This window comes from Trachurus trachurus (genome assembly GCF_905171665.1).
Source record: "Trachurus trachurus genome assembly, chromosome: 4".
NCBI lineage: Eukaryota > Metazoa > Chordata > Actinopteri > Carangiformes > Carangidae > Trachurus > Trachurus trachurus.
The window spans coordinates 21,303,048-21,319,190 of record NC_139898.1 but is presented as its reverse complement, the minus strand read 5'-3'; the positions used below and the strand labels follow the sequence as shown (position 1 = coordinate 21,319,190).

At 42.0% G+C, this 16,143-nt stretch overlaps 2 protein-coding genes across 2 annotated transcripts in view; one reads left to right on the top strand and one right to left on the bottom strand.

The window, feature by feature from the left end:
* The window catches only part of camsap2a (calmodulin regulated spectrin-associated protein family, member 2a), a gene marked incomplete at both ends in the record, with an annotated part of 43,787 nt that extends 35,820 nt beyond the window's left edge, over positions 1 to 7,967 (bottom strand). Inside the window, 2 exons of the mRNA XM_083969781.1 lie at positions 2,878 to 3,137; positions 7,829 to 7,967. Coding sequence (XP_083825907.1) covers positions 2,878 to 3,137; positions 7,829 to 7,967 — 399 coding nt within the window. The remainder of the gene's footprint in view (positions 1 to 2,877; positions 3,138 to 7,828) is intronic.
* Positions 7,968 to 9,296: 1,329 nt separating this feature from the next.
* Positions 9,297 to 14,860, top strand: ddx59 (DEAD (Asp-Glu-Ala-Asp) box polypeptide 59). The gene is made up of 7 exons (XM_083969559.1): positions 9,297 to 10,406; positions 11,037 to 11,219; positions 11,344 to 11,433; positions 11,878 to 12,129; positions 13,656 to 13,808; positions 14,366 to 14,494; positions 14,590 to 14,860. The coding sequence occupies exons 1-7, from the start codon at positions 9,558 to 9,560 to the stop codon at positions 14,842 to 14,844; spliced, it is 1,911 nt and encodes a 636-aa protein (XP_083825685.1). The 5' UTR covers positions 9,297 to 9,557; the 3' UTR covers positions 14,845 to 14,860.
* Positions 14,861 to 16,143: the final 1,283 nt, after the last annotated feature.

The window sequence follows — 16,143 nt, the reverse complement described above, 5'->3', positions numbered from 1 at the left end:
TCAGTTTGACATTGCCATAGCTACAGGGTTAGACTTTACTATCAGCTTGTCCATTCCTCAGGCTTAGACATTTTTTTTTAATTCAGCAGAGATTATCTGGTGGTGAGCTGACACTTTTAAAAGAACACAATAGAGAATAAGCGTAATCAAACTTTGCAATTAAAGCCTTTTCATAATGGCTTTTTCGCTATTATGGGGCTCACAGCAGTGCTTCATGTGGGCTGTAATGTGTAGTGCTATAATAATATTTTCAGATCCCGAGTCCACCTCCGCATCTCCCTTTCTCTCGCTCTATCTCTGCGAGCAGTGCAGGTAAAAGAGAGTGTCAGAATGTGTGTAGGCAACCGAGTGGGCGGCAAGTGTGATTTCTGGAGCCATCGTCTTCACATGTGGGAATCCATCACGTGGCAGGAGACAGAAGGATGAGTGGGCAGAATAGTGACAGAAAGACAGACAAAAAAAATAAGACTACGATGAGAAGTCAGTTTGGCAACCTTGTGAAAACATCGGCAAATGTGCTCAGTTATGACACACGTCAGACAAAACATCAGCAGCATCCGAGTCTGTTGCTGACTGACCCACTCGCTCCCTCGAACATCCTCCAAAGTTGCTTATTCTGACAATTACTTTTCCTTATGCAAACTGCTGAGTTCAGAAAATAAAGATGCTCTGCTAAAATGCCACAACGCAGCATTTAATGACACTGCCGGTTGTCTTATCTAGAGGAGCTTACGGTTACCACAGCAGGTGGGGCGCTTAGTCTCTTTCTTTTTCACGGTTTGCGTCAGGAGTAAAAAGCAGCCATGTTTTTTATTTTAGGAAAACCTCTTAGTCTCCCAGAAGAAATGGCTTTTCTGCCTTTTCTGCTCCACACACGGCCCCACAGGGCTCAGCCTGGACAGTCAGCTACCTTATCTGCCAACTTAAAACATCCTCTAAATAATAAAGGACCCTTACACCTGAGCTGTCAGTCCAATATGCAGCAGGTACCTAAGGCACATAAACTGTCTCATAGTGCTCAAAATCCTTATGGGAAAAGTACTGCTTGACAAATCTGGTGGAAATCTCATTAAATGGACAGCGTTTCTGTGCATCTACAATACATTTTGACCTGTGACATGTGTCACTTAATCTGAAATCCAAGGACAGTGGAGCAGAAAAACCAAGAGCAACCACTGCCTCCGCCAGAGAAGGAGAGTATATTGTAAGGCAGAAATTGAATTGTGAAATGGGAGGGAGGGATTGAAGTAGGCAAGAAAAATTAGTGGCATAAGGTGGGAGGCATCTAAAATGGAAAAGAGTGTTCAGGAAAAGGAGTGGGGAAAAGAGAATTGGAATGATTGAGGAAGAAAGGAAGAAAGCAGAGATAAGGAAAGGCAGAGGAAAATGTGTGGAAATTAAACGAGGAAATAAGAAAGTATGGGACAGATAAAGGGCAGGAAGAAGATAAGTAACAGGAAAGTGGTGGGTGAAAAGGAAGACAAAGAAGGTGATGTCAGAGTGATGGGAATGACATAAGAATAAAATGAATGCAGGATATCGGGTTGAAAAATGGAACAGTGAAATGCGGAGGGAGAAAATTAAAAAAGGTGCTGTCACAGCTGTCTAGCAGCTCATTTTCACATTCACCACCACCTGCTCACTGACACACGCACATGCACAGACACACAAACCGTCGCTCTCTGGCAAAACCAGTCAAGTTATGATCCACATTGGGTCAAAAATCAAGTGTAAAACGCTTATTCAGCACAGAAAGAATAATGCAACCCAAATGTGAGAAAAAATATATAAAAAAACATAAACACAAAATGTTGCTGTTGTGTTTACAGGTCAGAGAGCACAGTGAAATTACACGCACAGTTAGGAAACCATGTGACATGTAATTCCACTTACATCAGGACTGTGAGATATGTATTTACTGCGATGCCAAATGTAAAGCACAACAAAACTTAAATAAGTTTTGAATTAGCATAGAAAGGAAATTAAAACCAGCAAGACTCTACAAACAGACTGCAGGCATACTGTGCGCTAATCATGTCTCAATTGCAATTCACTGAAGCAATACAGCCTCCCATTGAGATTTCGCCCCAAAATAATGAGGATCCCTCTCTCTCACTGAATAGGCTGCCTACAAAGTCAGCTCTGCGGTGAGAGAGACAATACAGAGGGACAGAGACACTCACAGTAACACTGGAGGCCTTAACTCAGCTTGCAGCTGGAAAATGATCAACTTGAATCTCCACACGGTCCGTAAACTGGCACCTCTTTTATTATTGTTTTGAATTTTGTCACTTCTTTTCAGTTACTAGTTTGGTGCAATTGCTCTAAATGGCCGTTATGAGATTTTCTTTTACTGTTTGGCAAATGCAAAATGGATGGAAACCTCATTTCAGAAATCCTTGTGTTTGGCTTCTTTTAACTGACAGAGATCAGAAGATTTTGAAAGGATTTATTTTCTATTTTTAATCATTTTTGGTTATCCGTGCTGTGCTATGACATTTCAAAATAAAATACCCTAATTAAAAGTGGCATCAGAACTTGCACAGGGAAAGCTGACCAGTACATCATTCAATTGGAGAATATTGCCCAGTTAGGATGCAACTTGTAAAGAAGCACATGCAAGCAAAAGAATGACTGAATACAGGTACTGCTTCCTACATAGCTATTTCAGAATGTGTTTTAAACACACGTGGATGAAAAGATGCCTGCAAGGGGAAAGAGATAATGTGCATGACACATTCCTCAAAGAATGAGGAAAGAAAAGGAAATATCACTGTATGGTACAGGACCTGTGTGAGGTTGGAATGTACCATAATAAAGACAAACTTGTCTCCCTTAAAATGAGAAGATAATAACAAATGGCGAAATCCCTCCTACCATCTGTAGCGGCCTCTTTCGAAGGTCCCTCTCAGTGACCAGTCTCTCCTGGTCGGTGACATAGAGTCCACGCTGTGCCAGTGCCTGGATCACAGCGTCGTGGCCCAGCAGCGGCTTGGAGGCGTCGCTCTTCAGGATGAAGCTGCCGGCCCTGCAGTAGAGGTCTGCAGACAGCAGGAGGCTGGCCACAGGAGGCTTCAGGTGCTCCTGCTCGTACTGGTCCGTGTAGAAGGGATCCTTCAAGTCGGACGGGATGCTGTCTGTGTGAAGAAGTGGGAGATCTGTTAGACATTCACTGACTTCCTGCGTGGCTCAACAGAAACAACATGCAATGAGGCGCCGGCAACCCAGACCATCAAAGGCAAAATACATGAGATGAAAGAGTAGAAAAAAGTGAGTTAGCAAAAGTTGTGGAACTATTTTTTCCATTTCTCACAATTAATAGTTTATAAACAAATGAACAACCAGGTAACCTTGAAATGAGCTGATGTACAGTGACACCAACTTTATTTTTTCCCCTGCAGATTCCGCTGCCTTTACTTTACTTTTGCAGGTCTGCTTCATTTTTTATTACCATGCTTTGACAATATCTTGACATGGATACGTGTGAATAGATCTCAGGGTTGCTATAGCAACTGCAGGAGGAGTGGAGGAACCCAATCGATTCATCTACTAGTCTGTGTATCTCCTGCAACTTCCAGCTCCCTGGGAACACCCCTCTCACCGCCTGTCTCATCAAAGACACAGCCTGCACGTGTGTGTGTGTGTGTGTGTGTGTGTGTGTGTATGTGCGCACCACCTCAAGCAAGTCCACTGCAGGAGGATAGTCTTCATATGATTAAAAAAAAAACATCTTTCTTTTCCCGGCCTTTTGTCTGCCACCTTTCTTGTTAGTGTTTTCTTAGCTGGGAGGCATTTTTACAAACCACTGCTTGTAAAGACAAAGTGTAGCTTCAATGAGAACCAAAGCAAGCCCCCCTCTCTCTATAATAAACTAGAAAACCATGTTTAGATCCTTTCAAATGAGTTGTTACTACTGCTGTGTAGAAAATAAACATTAAATCACATGTCCATGCTCTTCAACGTTGCACTCCTCCAAGTCCTCTTCCCATCCTCCCACACACACCCTGACCAGTCGATGAATCACCTGCTTAGGGTGACCACTATCAACAAGGTCATCTACAGGAGGACGTGGGTTTATTATGGAGCAGAAATGCAGACGGAGGCAGTAGCAGCTACCCAGGATATGTGCTTCTCCTGTAGGTACTACGTCCGTGTTATTGATCCCGGCAAAGAAATGAATCTTTCTCCTGGCCCTCCCCCTCCTCAGGGAGGTCAGACAGGTCAGGCTGAGTTATAGAGCAACACCCCTGCAGCTGGTAGTGTGCCTCCACTTTGCTGAAGAAACAACAAATGACATTTTACTGTATTTCATTCATGTTGTTGTTATTATTCAATGCAGGCTTGCAGTTGTGGATAAGGGCCACATGTGAATTTTTCTTTTTTAGATTTCTGACTCTTAGAATCGTGGTTCATGTTGTCGTTATAATGCATCTTCTGCGGTAACACTTGTGTGTTGTGACCCAGTGTGCTGAGCTTTAAAAATACACTTAGTTTAAATGCCATTAAGTACGCAAACAACCCAAAACATCTGGAAACACACAACAAAAGCATCCATCTACAGTCATCACTGCAGTCAAACAAACGCAACTTGATTGGATGTATATCAATACTATACAGAAAACTCCAAATTAAACATCCAATTGTTCAATTATGTTTTATATCATTATTCATTTATGTGGATAAAAGTCTGACTGTCTGTTTCACATTCATAATATTTCTTCCTTCAGTCGCTGACAGAGCAAAACCACTGGAGCTCTGAGTTTAATAGCCTTAGCTCAAGGGCATCTGCAAAGCATTTAATAGAGAGAGAATAAGAGAATACAGAAAATTACACTGGTTTTCATTCAGCACCTTTTGACTTTGACTCCTGGTCACAGGGGCTATTAACTGAGCTCTGCTTATGAAACACAGCCGGGTGGTACATTACATATCAGTACGTGCTGTCTGATAGTATCGCCTGATAGCCCATGATCTGCTATTTTGTGTGCATCTCAATAGCATGTATTCGACTGTGTATTGGTGCAGTGCACTGGCGTAATGAGGCAGATGCATGTGAAGTATTCAGAGCAGCGTAGGCAGGGATCTGGAGACAAGCCCGTTCCCTCTCTTTTTCGTGCACTCTACCTCAGCCGCTCTCTCTCTCTCTGGAGGGCCGTATTTTTGGAATCAACCCATTTCATTCAGCCCTGATTGAAAATACTTAGAGGATGTGCAGGAGATCTCATGTTTTCTGGACTATTACAACATAGTGGCAATAAATCATGGGCTTTGAGGCTACAGGAGAATAATAGCACTCTGTCCACACTGGTGATACTGTTGGTTTTAATGTGACCAGTAAACAGACAATTACGGGGATCACAACAAATGAATGAAACGGATCATTTCACTTTGTGCAAAAACTGTGGTCAACCTCGATAGTTTATAATGACGTAATTTAATACTATTTTTCTTCCAAAGGTCAGATTGGAAATACATGTTACATAGAGTTTAATTATAGACAGTAGATTAGGAAAGTGACTCCCGTGCTCAGGATTCAGTTTGAATGAATAATTTTGTTTTGCAACTCATTCTGACATGATACATCAAGGATCTGTTTGCTATAGGAGGCAACCATCTCAACCTGTGGGAAACATTGTTCCCTATTAACTCTTAATGTATGAAAAGGGGCTTTTTTCTCTAATGAGTAAAGTTGTTTAACTCTGACACAACAAACTGGATTATAAACCCAGGACCCGCTGCTGCACTATAACCGTATAACTCTATTTCTGAGACCCTTAAGAGAGTGATACCTCAGCAACAAACTCCTGAGGTTAAATTTCCAGAACGCAGCTTTGGACCAAAATCGTTTTCATTTCACAGTATAACTGGAGCAAGGCCTCATCCATACTGCAGAATGTCTTTAAGCCCAAGCTACTGCTCTTCTTTGTGCGTTTAATGGGAGCATGTTTCAATTCTGTGTGTTTTAAGTGATGTGATTCATCTTTTCAAACACTAACCAGGTTGGCTATAAGCCCAAATTGTATAACTGTTTCAGGAAAACGACGAACATCAAGTTACTGTAATGACTGAAATTTAAGTTCATATACAGTAGTGTGGGTCACATGGCTCATGAACAGATACGTGCTCATCCCTTGTGTCACATGGGGAATTAAGGAAAACAGTCAGCAGCAATATGAAAAAGAATTTCATGTCATGACACTAAACATTTCATAATCCGCTTTTATACACACTGAAATTAGCAGAATAATAAGAACTAAAGAAAGAAGCAGGAATTGTATCAGTGGCATTAAGATGTTTTCAGAACTAAACTTTTAAATAACTGCATGCTTCCTATATTTTCAGAGCACTTTCTGCATTATCTACAGATTGTATAAGCATTTCAACTTCTTAAGGGTAAAAAATATGCATAAGAATATAGGCTAGCACATCTCCACTTTGAAGGGTAGGCTATATAACACAGGCTGATTCCCTGGTGTGTTATATCACGATGTATTATGTCTTCATTATAGACCTATGTTGAAATGTGACTTAAAGGAAGAAGCCACCATAGCTCAGAGGCACAATAAGAGGAGGAGTGAGGAGAGGAGTTACTGTACTGACTGAGTATTGTCACTGTCAAACCACACTGTTGTGAATCCAGCTGATGGACAAAAGAGGGAAACAATGAGTTACATATAACAGTATGTCCACCCTACATCCATCACTGCTGTGCACATCTGTTCATTCATAACACCTATCTGAAATAATATTTTGCATAAAAAGACCTGCCTTGCTTTGATTGTGCAGTGTGTGTCAGCTATGCAACCACAATTGGTCCTTTTAATCTCTGTTTTGAATCCTAGATTGATGCTATGTGAGGTGAGTCTCTACTGACCAGTTATCACACTCAATTGCCATTTTGTTTTCACTGCATTGCTGGTGATGTGGGTGGTGACTCAGTATGGAACCAGGCTATATCCTTACATTCCTTGCATTAACATGCCCTCTCTATGAGGCATGCATTTTTAATACTTCAGATAGGCCTACTAGCCTACATCACGCAGTGGTGGTGAAAACGCTCTTTTATCTATATTGTGACTGCAAAAGACTTAACCCTTTAAATATAATATACTGCCAGATGATCAACATACAGTACACACACAAATCAAACAAGCCATAAACTGAGAAGGAAAAAAAAAACACATTTTGTTATCATGATGCTTATTGGCTTCATCCTAATAACTTTTTTTCTTTAACCTACATTCATGTCCACAAGCACAGCCCTTGTGTTATATATACCCTGGTGAAAATGTACAAAAAGTCCCAAGTGTGATGTCTCTTTCTAAATTTGCCTTGGATGCAGCACCCAGAGGGTGACATAATTTGGGACACCTTCACACCTCTCTAGCTCTCCACTGAACAGAAGAACATCATATTTATTGATCAGTGGCTTCCAGTGGAGCTGATGGTTTCATATTTCCTAGGGGGGGGGGGTGTTAATATTTACTGTCTGTCCAATAGACAATTACTTTAACATGATCTGCACAGGGAAACAGCAACAGAGCACAATGGTTTTCGTGAACCAGAACCACTGATGGAAAAACACTGTAGATATCTCTTCAGGGAATACAACTGCCTCCGGAAATCAATAGTGAGACCTATAGGACTCCATGACGTCGATTCAGATTCAGTGACAGAGTCTTTCAAGATGTACACACCTATTACCCGTGTATTTCATCAGGTTCTGCAGAAATGAGTTAATAGTTGATGACAGACATGCCCTTTAAAAGAAAGCACAGATTGCAGTGATAACATGCATGCAGCGTGCAGGTACAGTAAATACACCTACCTGTCCCGTACGCTTTGGCCACCAGCCATGTGAGGCTGCAACAGATTTTGGCTCTGGAGAACTCATAGTGCTCAAATGACTTTATTGCTGGAGCCACGAAGGTCTTGTGGAAATCCCTGACGTCCTGAACTTCTCCCATATTTCTCCCTCAATTATACGGTTAGACCTTAGGAAGCTACCACACAGCGCCGAAGCATCCCACTAGTGGAATTTCGTGGAAAACAATAAATAGAAGAGTTAAATGGAGAGATGCGGTGTCTTTCCGACGATTATTCACAGGTTCTTTCAGTCATGAAATGCTAGGCTGGCTGTGTTTTCGTATTTTTTCAGTCTTGTTGACACAATGAATCGCTAGTCTTGGTGTTTTCCATCCATTCTGCTCCCTACCAGTTCAAATGGGCTCCGTCGGACCGAGCTGGGAAGGTTTCCTTGGGTTTCAGTGGAAAAAAAGAAAGCTGTTTGACGGGAGTGAAAGCGGAGAAATTTCCATTCTTTGGGTTCCTTGGGAGCAGACGGCTCCTGCCTTTCATGTCCATGTATTCTTGAATGGATAGCCTACGTGTTTAGCAGTCCCTCCTCTATTCAGTCTCTTGGTGCCGTGGTGCGGTTTTCCTGCCGCACTGTGGCTCTCCAAGCCCTGCACCTTTGTTGCACAATGCGCATGCGCGAATGTCGTCTTCAGCGACCGTAGGAAATAGTAAAACTTTTATTTCAGTTCTTTAGTTTGAACGGTACAAACACATATTTTACTGCACTAGATCGGATGGAATGACGTAAACCGGTTAAAATTAACAAATCTATTGATATGAAGTGATATGGTTAAAAAAATGTAACAATATTCTGCTTTGGGAATAGCCTAATGCATTTTCCTGCAATAAATATCTGGAAAATGACAGCAGAAAGAGAGACGCTACTAAATACCTACATCGGTCTACCACACGGCTGCTGTGTGAAGTATAAAGGGAATTGTCGACTTTACAATAGACACTTGAATGTAGCACATAAAAGAGGGTAGGTTGCATGTAAAGCAAGAAAACAAAGCTGGACTGGGTGTTAATTACATAAATCTGGACATGTTTAAAGGTTCTCTCTATCATATTGGCTTTATTCCAAACCATTGTTATTCCTTTTGATATTTGATCGACTTTTAAAGCCCAGTTCAATTCCCCAGTCACATCCACCACCCTCAATGGAAAACATGACTTCACATTATACCTTATAATATTAAACGTTTAATAGGTTAATAGTTAGTATATTTAATAAAAATATATGACAATTAAGTTTGTGAACAATAAGCCAATTACACGGTCACTATCAAACTAAAGCACAGCGGAGAGGCTGTTCTGCGAACCACATTTCCCGACGTGCCATGCGATAAACGTCATCAGTTTGCGTCGGTGATTGTTTTGAACTGTTGGAAGATTTGACGCAAGGAGGTATGTGTAGTGCTTTTAAACTCAGCGAAGATACTTGCCGGGCATTTATGAGTTAGTCATGTCCGAACCCTGGTTTAAGAAGTCAGGAGTTACATTTGTCTTTGTATATATCACTAAAGACGGATTTGTCACGCGGTGCAAATCGATAAGACACGGGCTTGGTCCTATCTCATCTTTGTTACTAAACAAGAACTCATTTGAGGAACTTGACTAAATCCTTGACATTACAACTGAATGTTTACATGTGTTTTTTCCCCCTTTGTAGAGACATAGCCTATTGATAATCACTAAAAATGTTTATGCCAAGAGCACTGAAAGTGAAGAGACCAGCACAGGCATCAGGACACATTTTGAGTAAGAAAAGCAAGGCAGAGCAGGATGAGAGGAAAGATGAAGGTACCTCAGAGACGCCTGTTCACAAGGAGGAACACTGTGGGGATACCAAAACACATGAAGGAACATTACAAGCAAGTGGAGTTTCAGATCTGACAGAGAGCTCAGTGCCTGATGATGGACGGAAGTCTTCCCCACGTGAAACAGAGCAGGAGGAGGATGAGGAGGAAGAGGAGCCGGTCAAATCATTCAAAAAGAGCCAGAGATGGCCGGAGCCAGGGGAACCTGTCTGTGTGATGTGTGGTCGCTATGGGGAGTACATTTGTGACAGCACAGACAATGATGTTTGCAGTCTTGAATGCAAAGCTAACCATTTGGTGCAAATGGGAATGGGGACTGGGGCAGATGCGTTTAATCGTAAGGATGAAAATGGAGATGGAAGGACTCCTCAGCCTCCGCAGCCTGCAGCTGACACTGGTGGGACGGGTGGAAGCGAAGCAGGGTATTCCTACAGGGAAGATCGATTCATAGCAGGCCTCTCAGATGAACAGGTGCAGCGCATTAAACAGGAGCTGGGCATTGAAACCCAGGGGACAGAAGTCGGGAGACCCATCATTGAGTTTGAACACTGTGCATTCCCCGCCACACTGATTGGGAACCTGAAGAAGGCCGGCTACGAGACGCCCACGCCGGTCCAGATGCAGATGGTGCCTGTTGGTCTCTGCGGCCGGGATGTGATTGCCAGCGCTGACACAGGCTCAGGGAAGACTGTGGCCTTCCTCCTGCCAGTGGTAGTGAGAGCACTTGAGGTATAGTAGTAAAACTGTTTGTTCCTACACAGATCAGTGCAGGGCTCCAGACTAACGTTTTTTACCAGGAGCACAGTATCCCCTTACTTAAAATTTTAGGAGCGCAAGCAGAAAATTTAGGGGCGCACACTGTAAATCGACTTGCAAAGCAAATTGTCACATTTCCTTTTCATTCATGATCCTCACACACATTGGTCTTCCACCTGTGATGACAGATACCAGATTCTTTGAGTTGTCCCTTCCATGTTACACCAGTAAAAAGAAAAAAAAGGTAAATTTACTGGTTGCAAATGTGCAAGTAGATGAAAAATTTACTTGCACTGTCTCGAATTTAGACACAGCCTGGAGCCCTGCAGTTTTAATCTGTAGAAAACTGAATTGCCATTCTGAGGTAGGATGGAATATAATAGTGGTTTGGATTTATGATTATTGTTTCCATTAAAAAGGCTTGCAGATGTGTTTTTTATTGCATGCCACATTTTGTTCTTAGGGGACAATTAAAAGGAATTACCTACAAAGGAGAATTAACATCATCATTATTATTATTATAAAGGAGAGACTTTTAAGATAAACTGTGTTGAAAACACTACTTTCATTTTTATTAACATGCTGAACATTTTTTTGTTTTAGAAACCAGCTCACAGTGTGCGCAGCCCTGTGGCTCTGATCCTGACTCCCACCAGGGAGCTGGCCATTCAGATAGAGAGACAGTGCAAAGAACTGGTGAAATGCCTTCCCAACATGAGAACTGCCCTATTGGTGGGCGGCATGCCACTTCCCCCGCAACTCCATCGCCTCAAATCCAGCATCAAAGTACAGTGCAGAATACATTACTTTTTTCCATAGTATTTAATACATCTTTTCATCAAAACATTTTCTCATTAAATGATATAACTGTTTAGTTTTCTTAATTAAGTTCTCCCTCTAATCCCCTCAGATTGTCATAGCCACCCCTGGGCGACTCCTTGAGATCTTGAGACAGAAAGCGGTGCAACTGGACAAAGTGAGGATTGTGGTGGTTGATGAGGTATGACAGACACAGTGTAGGAGTTCAGCAAATTAGAATGTTGTGCTTCTGGGAACAAATAAAAGGACCTGTAATTTTAGATTTACAGGTTTCATTTAAATACCAGTATTTGATTTTTCTTTTTCAGTAAGATGCATCAAGGACAGTAATGTTTCAAGTGACTGGCGCTGTCAGAATCTAACAGTCGGTTCTAAAAATCCTCCAGGATACCAGCTCTGAAATGACTTCACTTAAATTTAATTAAGTTGTGATTAGCGAAAAATGGCTTTAATTGCTAATTTTGACAAATATCACATCATATCCCAAAAACATGCTGTAAAACTGTGACTATATAAGAGCTGCACTGAGAAAAACTTGAATCGTCCCACTGTGCAGTGTTTAGTGTGTAGAAGCCATACTGTTTTGATGTGAACAGTCCACATGTATTTGCGATGTCTGCTGTAGGTGGACACCATGTTGAAGATGGGCTTCCAGCAGCAGGTGCTGGAGGTTCTGGATAAAGTCCCTGAAGAGCACCAGACTCTGCTGGCGTCGGCCACCATCCCAAAAGGGACAGAGGAGCTTGCGGCTCGTCTGGTCCGTGATCCGGTCCGTATTACCATCGGAGAGAAGAACCAGCCTTGTTCCAATGTCAGGCAAATCCTGCTCTGGGTAGAGGAACCATCCAAGAAGAAGAAGCTGTTTGAGATTCTCAATGTAGGTTGCAACCCGTTTTGATTTTAGCTCAATAACTCTGTGAGGCGTGGTTGTTCCAATAATTGATGGTTTTTCTTATGTTTTTTCAACAAATCCAGTTCACTAAAACCTTAATACAGCGATTTTGGGTGGAGTATCTTTGTCCCAGTGCTTCCAATTCCAAACAAAGCTTTCTTTAACTAGTCAGCTGTTTTCATAGTCTTTTTTTCCTTCTTCTTTTTGTGTGTAGCCAAGACAAACCAGAAAGTGCTCTGGTAGAGACGTACATAGAAAATGGGTTAATTGTCTCAGCTTCGATTTATAGTGGATTCATCGCTCAGTCTCGAAATACACTGGTACCAGCTTGGTATTTTATGAACTAGTTGTTTAAAGGTGGGAATTCCTAAAGCTGCATGGACTGGTCTCCTCACTACACCATATTTAGACAGCCATTGCTGCTGCCCTGGCCCCCGTCTGGAGGAAATGGGTGGGTCCTGAGCCGTGGCCCCACTCCAGGAATCCCAGCAATGGCTTGTACCATTTATACAGGGCAGGACAGGAAAGGTCTGCTGTAGTTGACTCGGTGAAGAAGTGCGGTTAGACCATTGTGTGAGTAACAGGAGATTTTCTGCGTAAAGGGATGTTGTGATTGAGATTTTTTTTTTCTATTCGTGACTGCTGTTATTTAATCCAACACCATCTCTGAGCACTTTAGTGGGTGGGTCCTGCAGGATTCCTGTAGGATCATTGGGCTGTTAGACTGGATTTAGAGGGGACATCCATAGAAAAACAAAACTCTGGAGTGGATGGGACTTGGTTACAAATTGTTCATATGCCAGAGCCATTACAGCATGATATTGTTTGCTCAAACTTAACTCAGAAGATCAAGTTCACAGACCAACTGAAGCCAGATCAGTGGCCTATGAGCTGAATTTAATTTAACACAGAAGCCTCATCTTTATCACTTTACCTTCCCCGATGCTGTAGGCAGAGACACTTGATTCATTAACAAGGGAAATAACAAGTTGGATTCAGGGAAAAGGAAGACACATGAAAAGCTCACTCTCATAACATTTATTTAGGCTGTGTAAAGCCCTTCAGTCAAGATCGTGGTAGGAAGGCAGTAAATATACTGGGACAGGGGAGAGAAGTACAGTAGGGAAGTGGTTTTCACTCATCTGTTAAAGTCTGGCTGCATTTAGCACTTGGCTCTGCTACATCCCCCAGTTAACATGTTTTAGTTGGAAAAACCCTGATATATATCCAGATAGGTAAATGGAATTGTTTCTGAGCATGTCAGCCAGTCATTACTTATTTTCCTTGAACGTGTGTGTATGTCACTAGCTGAAGCTGCTCCACTGCTGAACGATTAGCATTAATATAGCATATAGCATTAATAATATACAACCTATTTACAAGCACTCAATAGCTGTACATAGTGGCTGAATCTGTATGCACTGTAGTTATTGAAAAAGTTTTCATGTTGAGATATAAACATGTATTTTTTAATCCCTGTTGATTCTGTGTCTTTCTATGTGGCTCTGCAGGACAGTAAGCTGTACCACCCTCCAGTGGTGGTGTTTGTAGACTGTAAGCTGGGGGCCGATCTGCTGTGTGAGGCTGTTGCCAAGGTGACCAGCCTAAATACAGTGGCGATTCATTCTGACAAGACCCAATGGGAACGTAACCGCATCCTAAGGGTGAGTCCAGTGGCAGCCAGGGCATGCACAGTCAAGTGGATAACTAGCTGTGCTCCCATTCTGGTGTCCACAGGAGGGTTTGTTCCTGATTTTCCGTTAGCTGGTAGATAGAGCACAGCCACTCAGAGCTGAGACATAACTGTGCTGCTTTTATCAGGATTTTGAATGCACAAGGATTTTAATGTTATTATTATATCAAGGCTGAAAGAACTAACAGACCATCTCATTCGCTCAGCCTCTTTGTTAAAAAAACATGAAGGCCAGATGAGCGGTTTTCAAACCACAACTACTTTGGAAAAAGCAACTCTGAAAACACAAGGAAAAGCAAAGTTGAGAAGTAAAACATAGTGGCTGTAGTAAGGCAAAACACAATCCTAATTTTAATTTCAGATGCCAACAGCTGGTCGCCCTTCTCAGTAAAAACAGTAAAAAACTCCTTAGAAACCAACCAGTGGCTTCTTAAAAATGACGTTATTTATAATGTTTACAGCCCTTGTAGAGTGATTATCATACTAAACGTGTCCACCAGTTCAATGTGTGCTCTGTGGTGTGTTCAGGGTCTCCTGGATGGAGACTTTGAGGTGGTGATCAGTACAGGAGTGTTGGGCAGAGGACTGGACCTGGTCAACGTCAAACTGGTGGTTAACTTTGACATGCCTAATACAATGGATGAGTACGTCCATCAGGTTAGTAATAACTGATGTGGGGACGTGTTCATCATAAAGTTTTATTTTTTTATGATGAAAGTATTATATTCCCACTTTCATCTCTTCCTATCCAGATGGGCAGAGCAGGGCGGCTGGGACACAGGGGAACAGCCATTACTTTTGTCAACAACAACAACAAGCGACTGTTCCTGGAGGTGGTGAACAGGGTCAAGCCCACGGGATCCATCCTGCCTCCACAGCTCTTAAACTCACCCCACCTCCATGAGCAGCAGAGGAGGGAACGACAAAGGAGCAAACCTGAAGACACACTTGTCACCCAAAACAACATCATAGACATCATTAGGAAACATGATGCTCGCAAGAAGTAGCAAGTTCCTCCTTTCATTACTGCGATGGTGCTGTCTATTTATTGAAGAAGTACTAAATGTTTATGTTCTATATTGTACATTATTTTGTATGCTGTCTTTTTTTAAAAAAAATAAACAAAAGAAGCAATTTTGTAGAGATGTATGGTATCTTCCTCAATCCCGGCGCTACATTTTAGGGACAGTCTTGCTTCCCACTCCTGTGGTGTACTCTTGGTGTCTTAATTGATGATCAGTTAGGTTAAAAAAAAAAAAGATATACTGCTAATTTACTACAAACAATAGGGGAGAGCGGGGTAAGTAGTGCCAATTTTTACTTAAACTGCCTTTAAAGCAAGGGGATTATAATAATGCCCCCAACTAATATATGTACATATAGTTTAGGATGTTGTGCATCCCTGGGAACAATCACTTTGAATCTTAAATCAACTGTTTCAGAAATATAGCTTTAGAAAAAAAAAAAAAAATGATGGCACAACTTGCCCCCGGTGCGGGGTAAGTTGTGCCATTAGAGAGAATACACTGGGGTAAATTGTGCCATTGATAATTGAAGTAAAACAGATCATTTTAATCTCACAAATGATAATGCTATATAAAAGCAAGACATTCAATACAAAATTAAAGCCAGAAGCGGCGATGATCGGGCCCTCGCTTGTCCCCATGCAGTCGTGGGGGCCTGAGGCACGCTGGGGGCTGTGGCGCAAAGAAACACAATGTTTCGTTCATCCACCAGGCTACGAGCACAACCAGACTGGGCAGGTGTGTTCAGGGGCGGTCCCTCATCACACATGTTAAGTTTCAAGCAAATCCGTGCCCACTGCCATGTTTCTCCTATACACAGACAGCACTGCCACTGGCACAACTTAACCCAGGCCCTTTGGCACAAATTACCCCAAGCCCAGCATTTTGAGAAAAAAAGGATTCCCCAGCTGTTTTGAGCTGGCATCATGCTAACTATATAGACTCATGGTGTAGCTTAATAAAGCACTAAAACATGTGTGAACTGTTTTCAAAGTTATCTATAATTGTTCAAACACGGCAATCAAAAAACCTTGATCATAGAAATTTTACTTTGGAGGGCAAAAACTTGTTTTTTGAACATAAATGTGCTTTCCTCTCAAGCCATGTGTCTCCCTTCTTGATAGGATGAGTGAAATGGATGTCCCTTCAAAAATATGTGGTCACATGACCAACTTCTTCTATGGTTTTCAATATAACAGGGGTGGAACTACTTGCCCCATGGCACAAATTACCCCACTCTCCCCTATATATAAAGCAACAAAAAGATGCAGGCGTCTATAA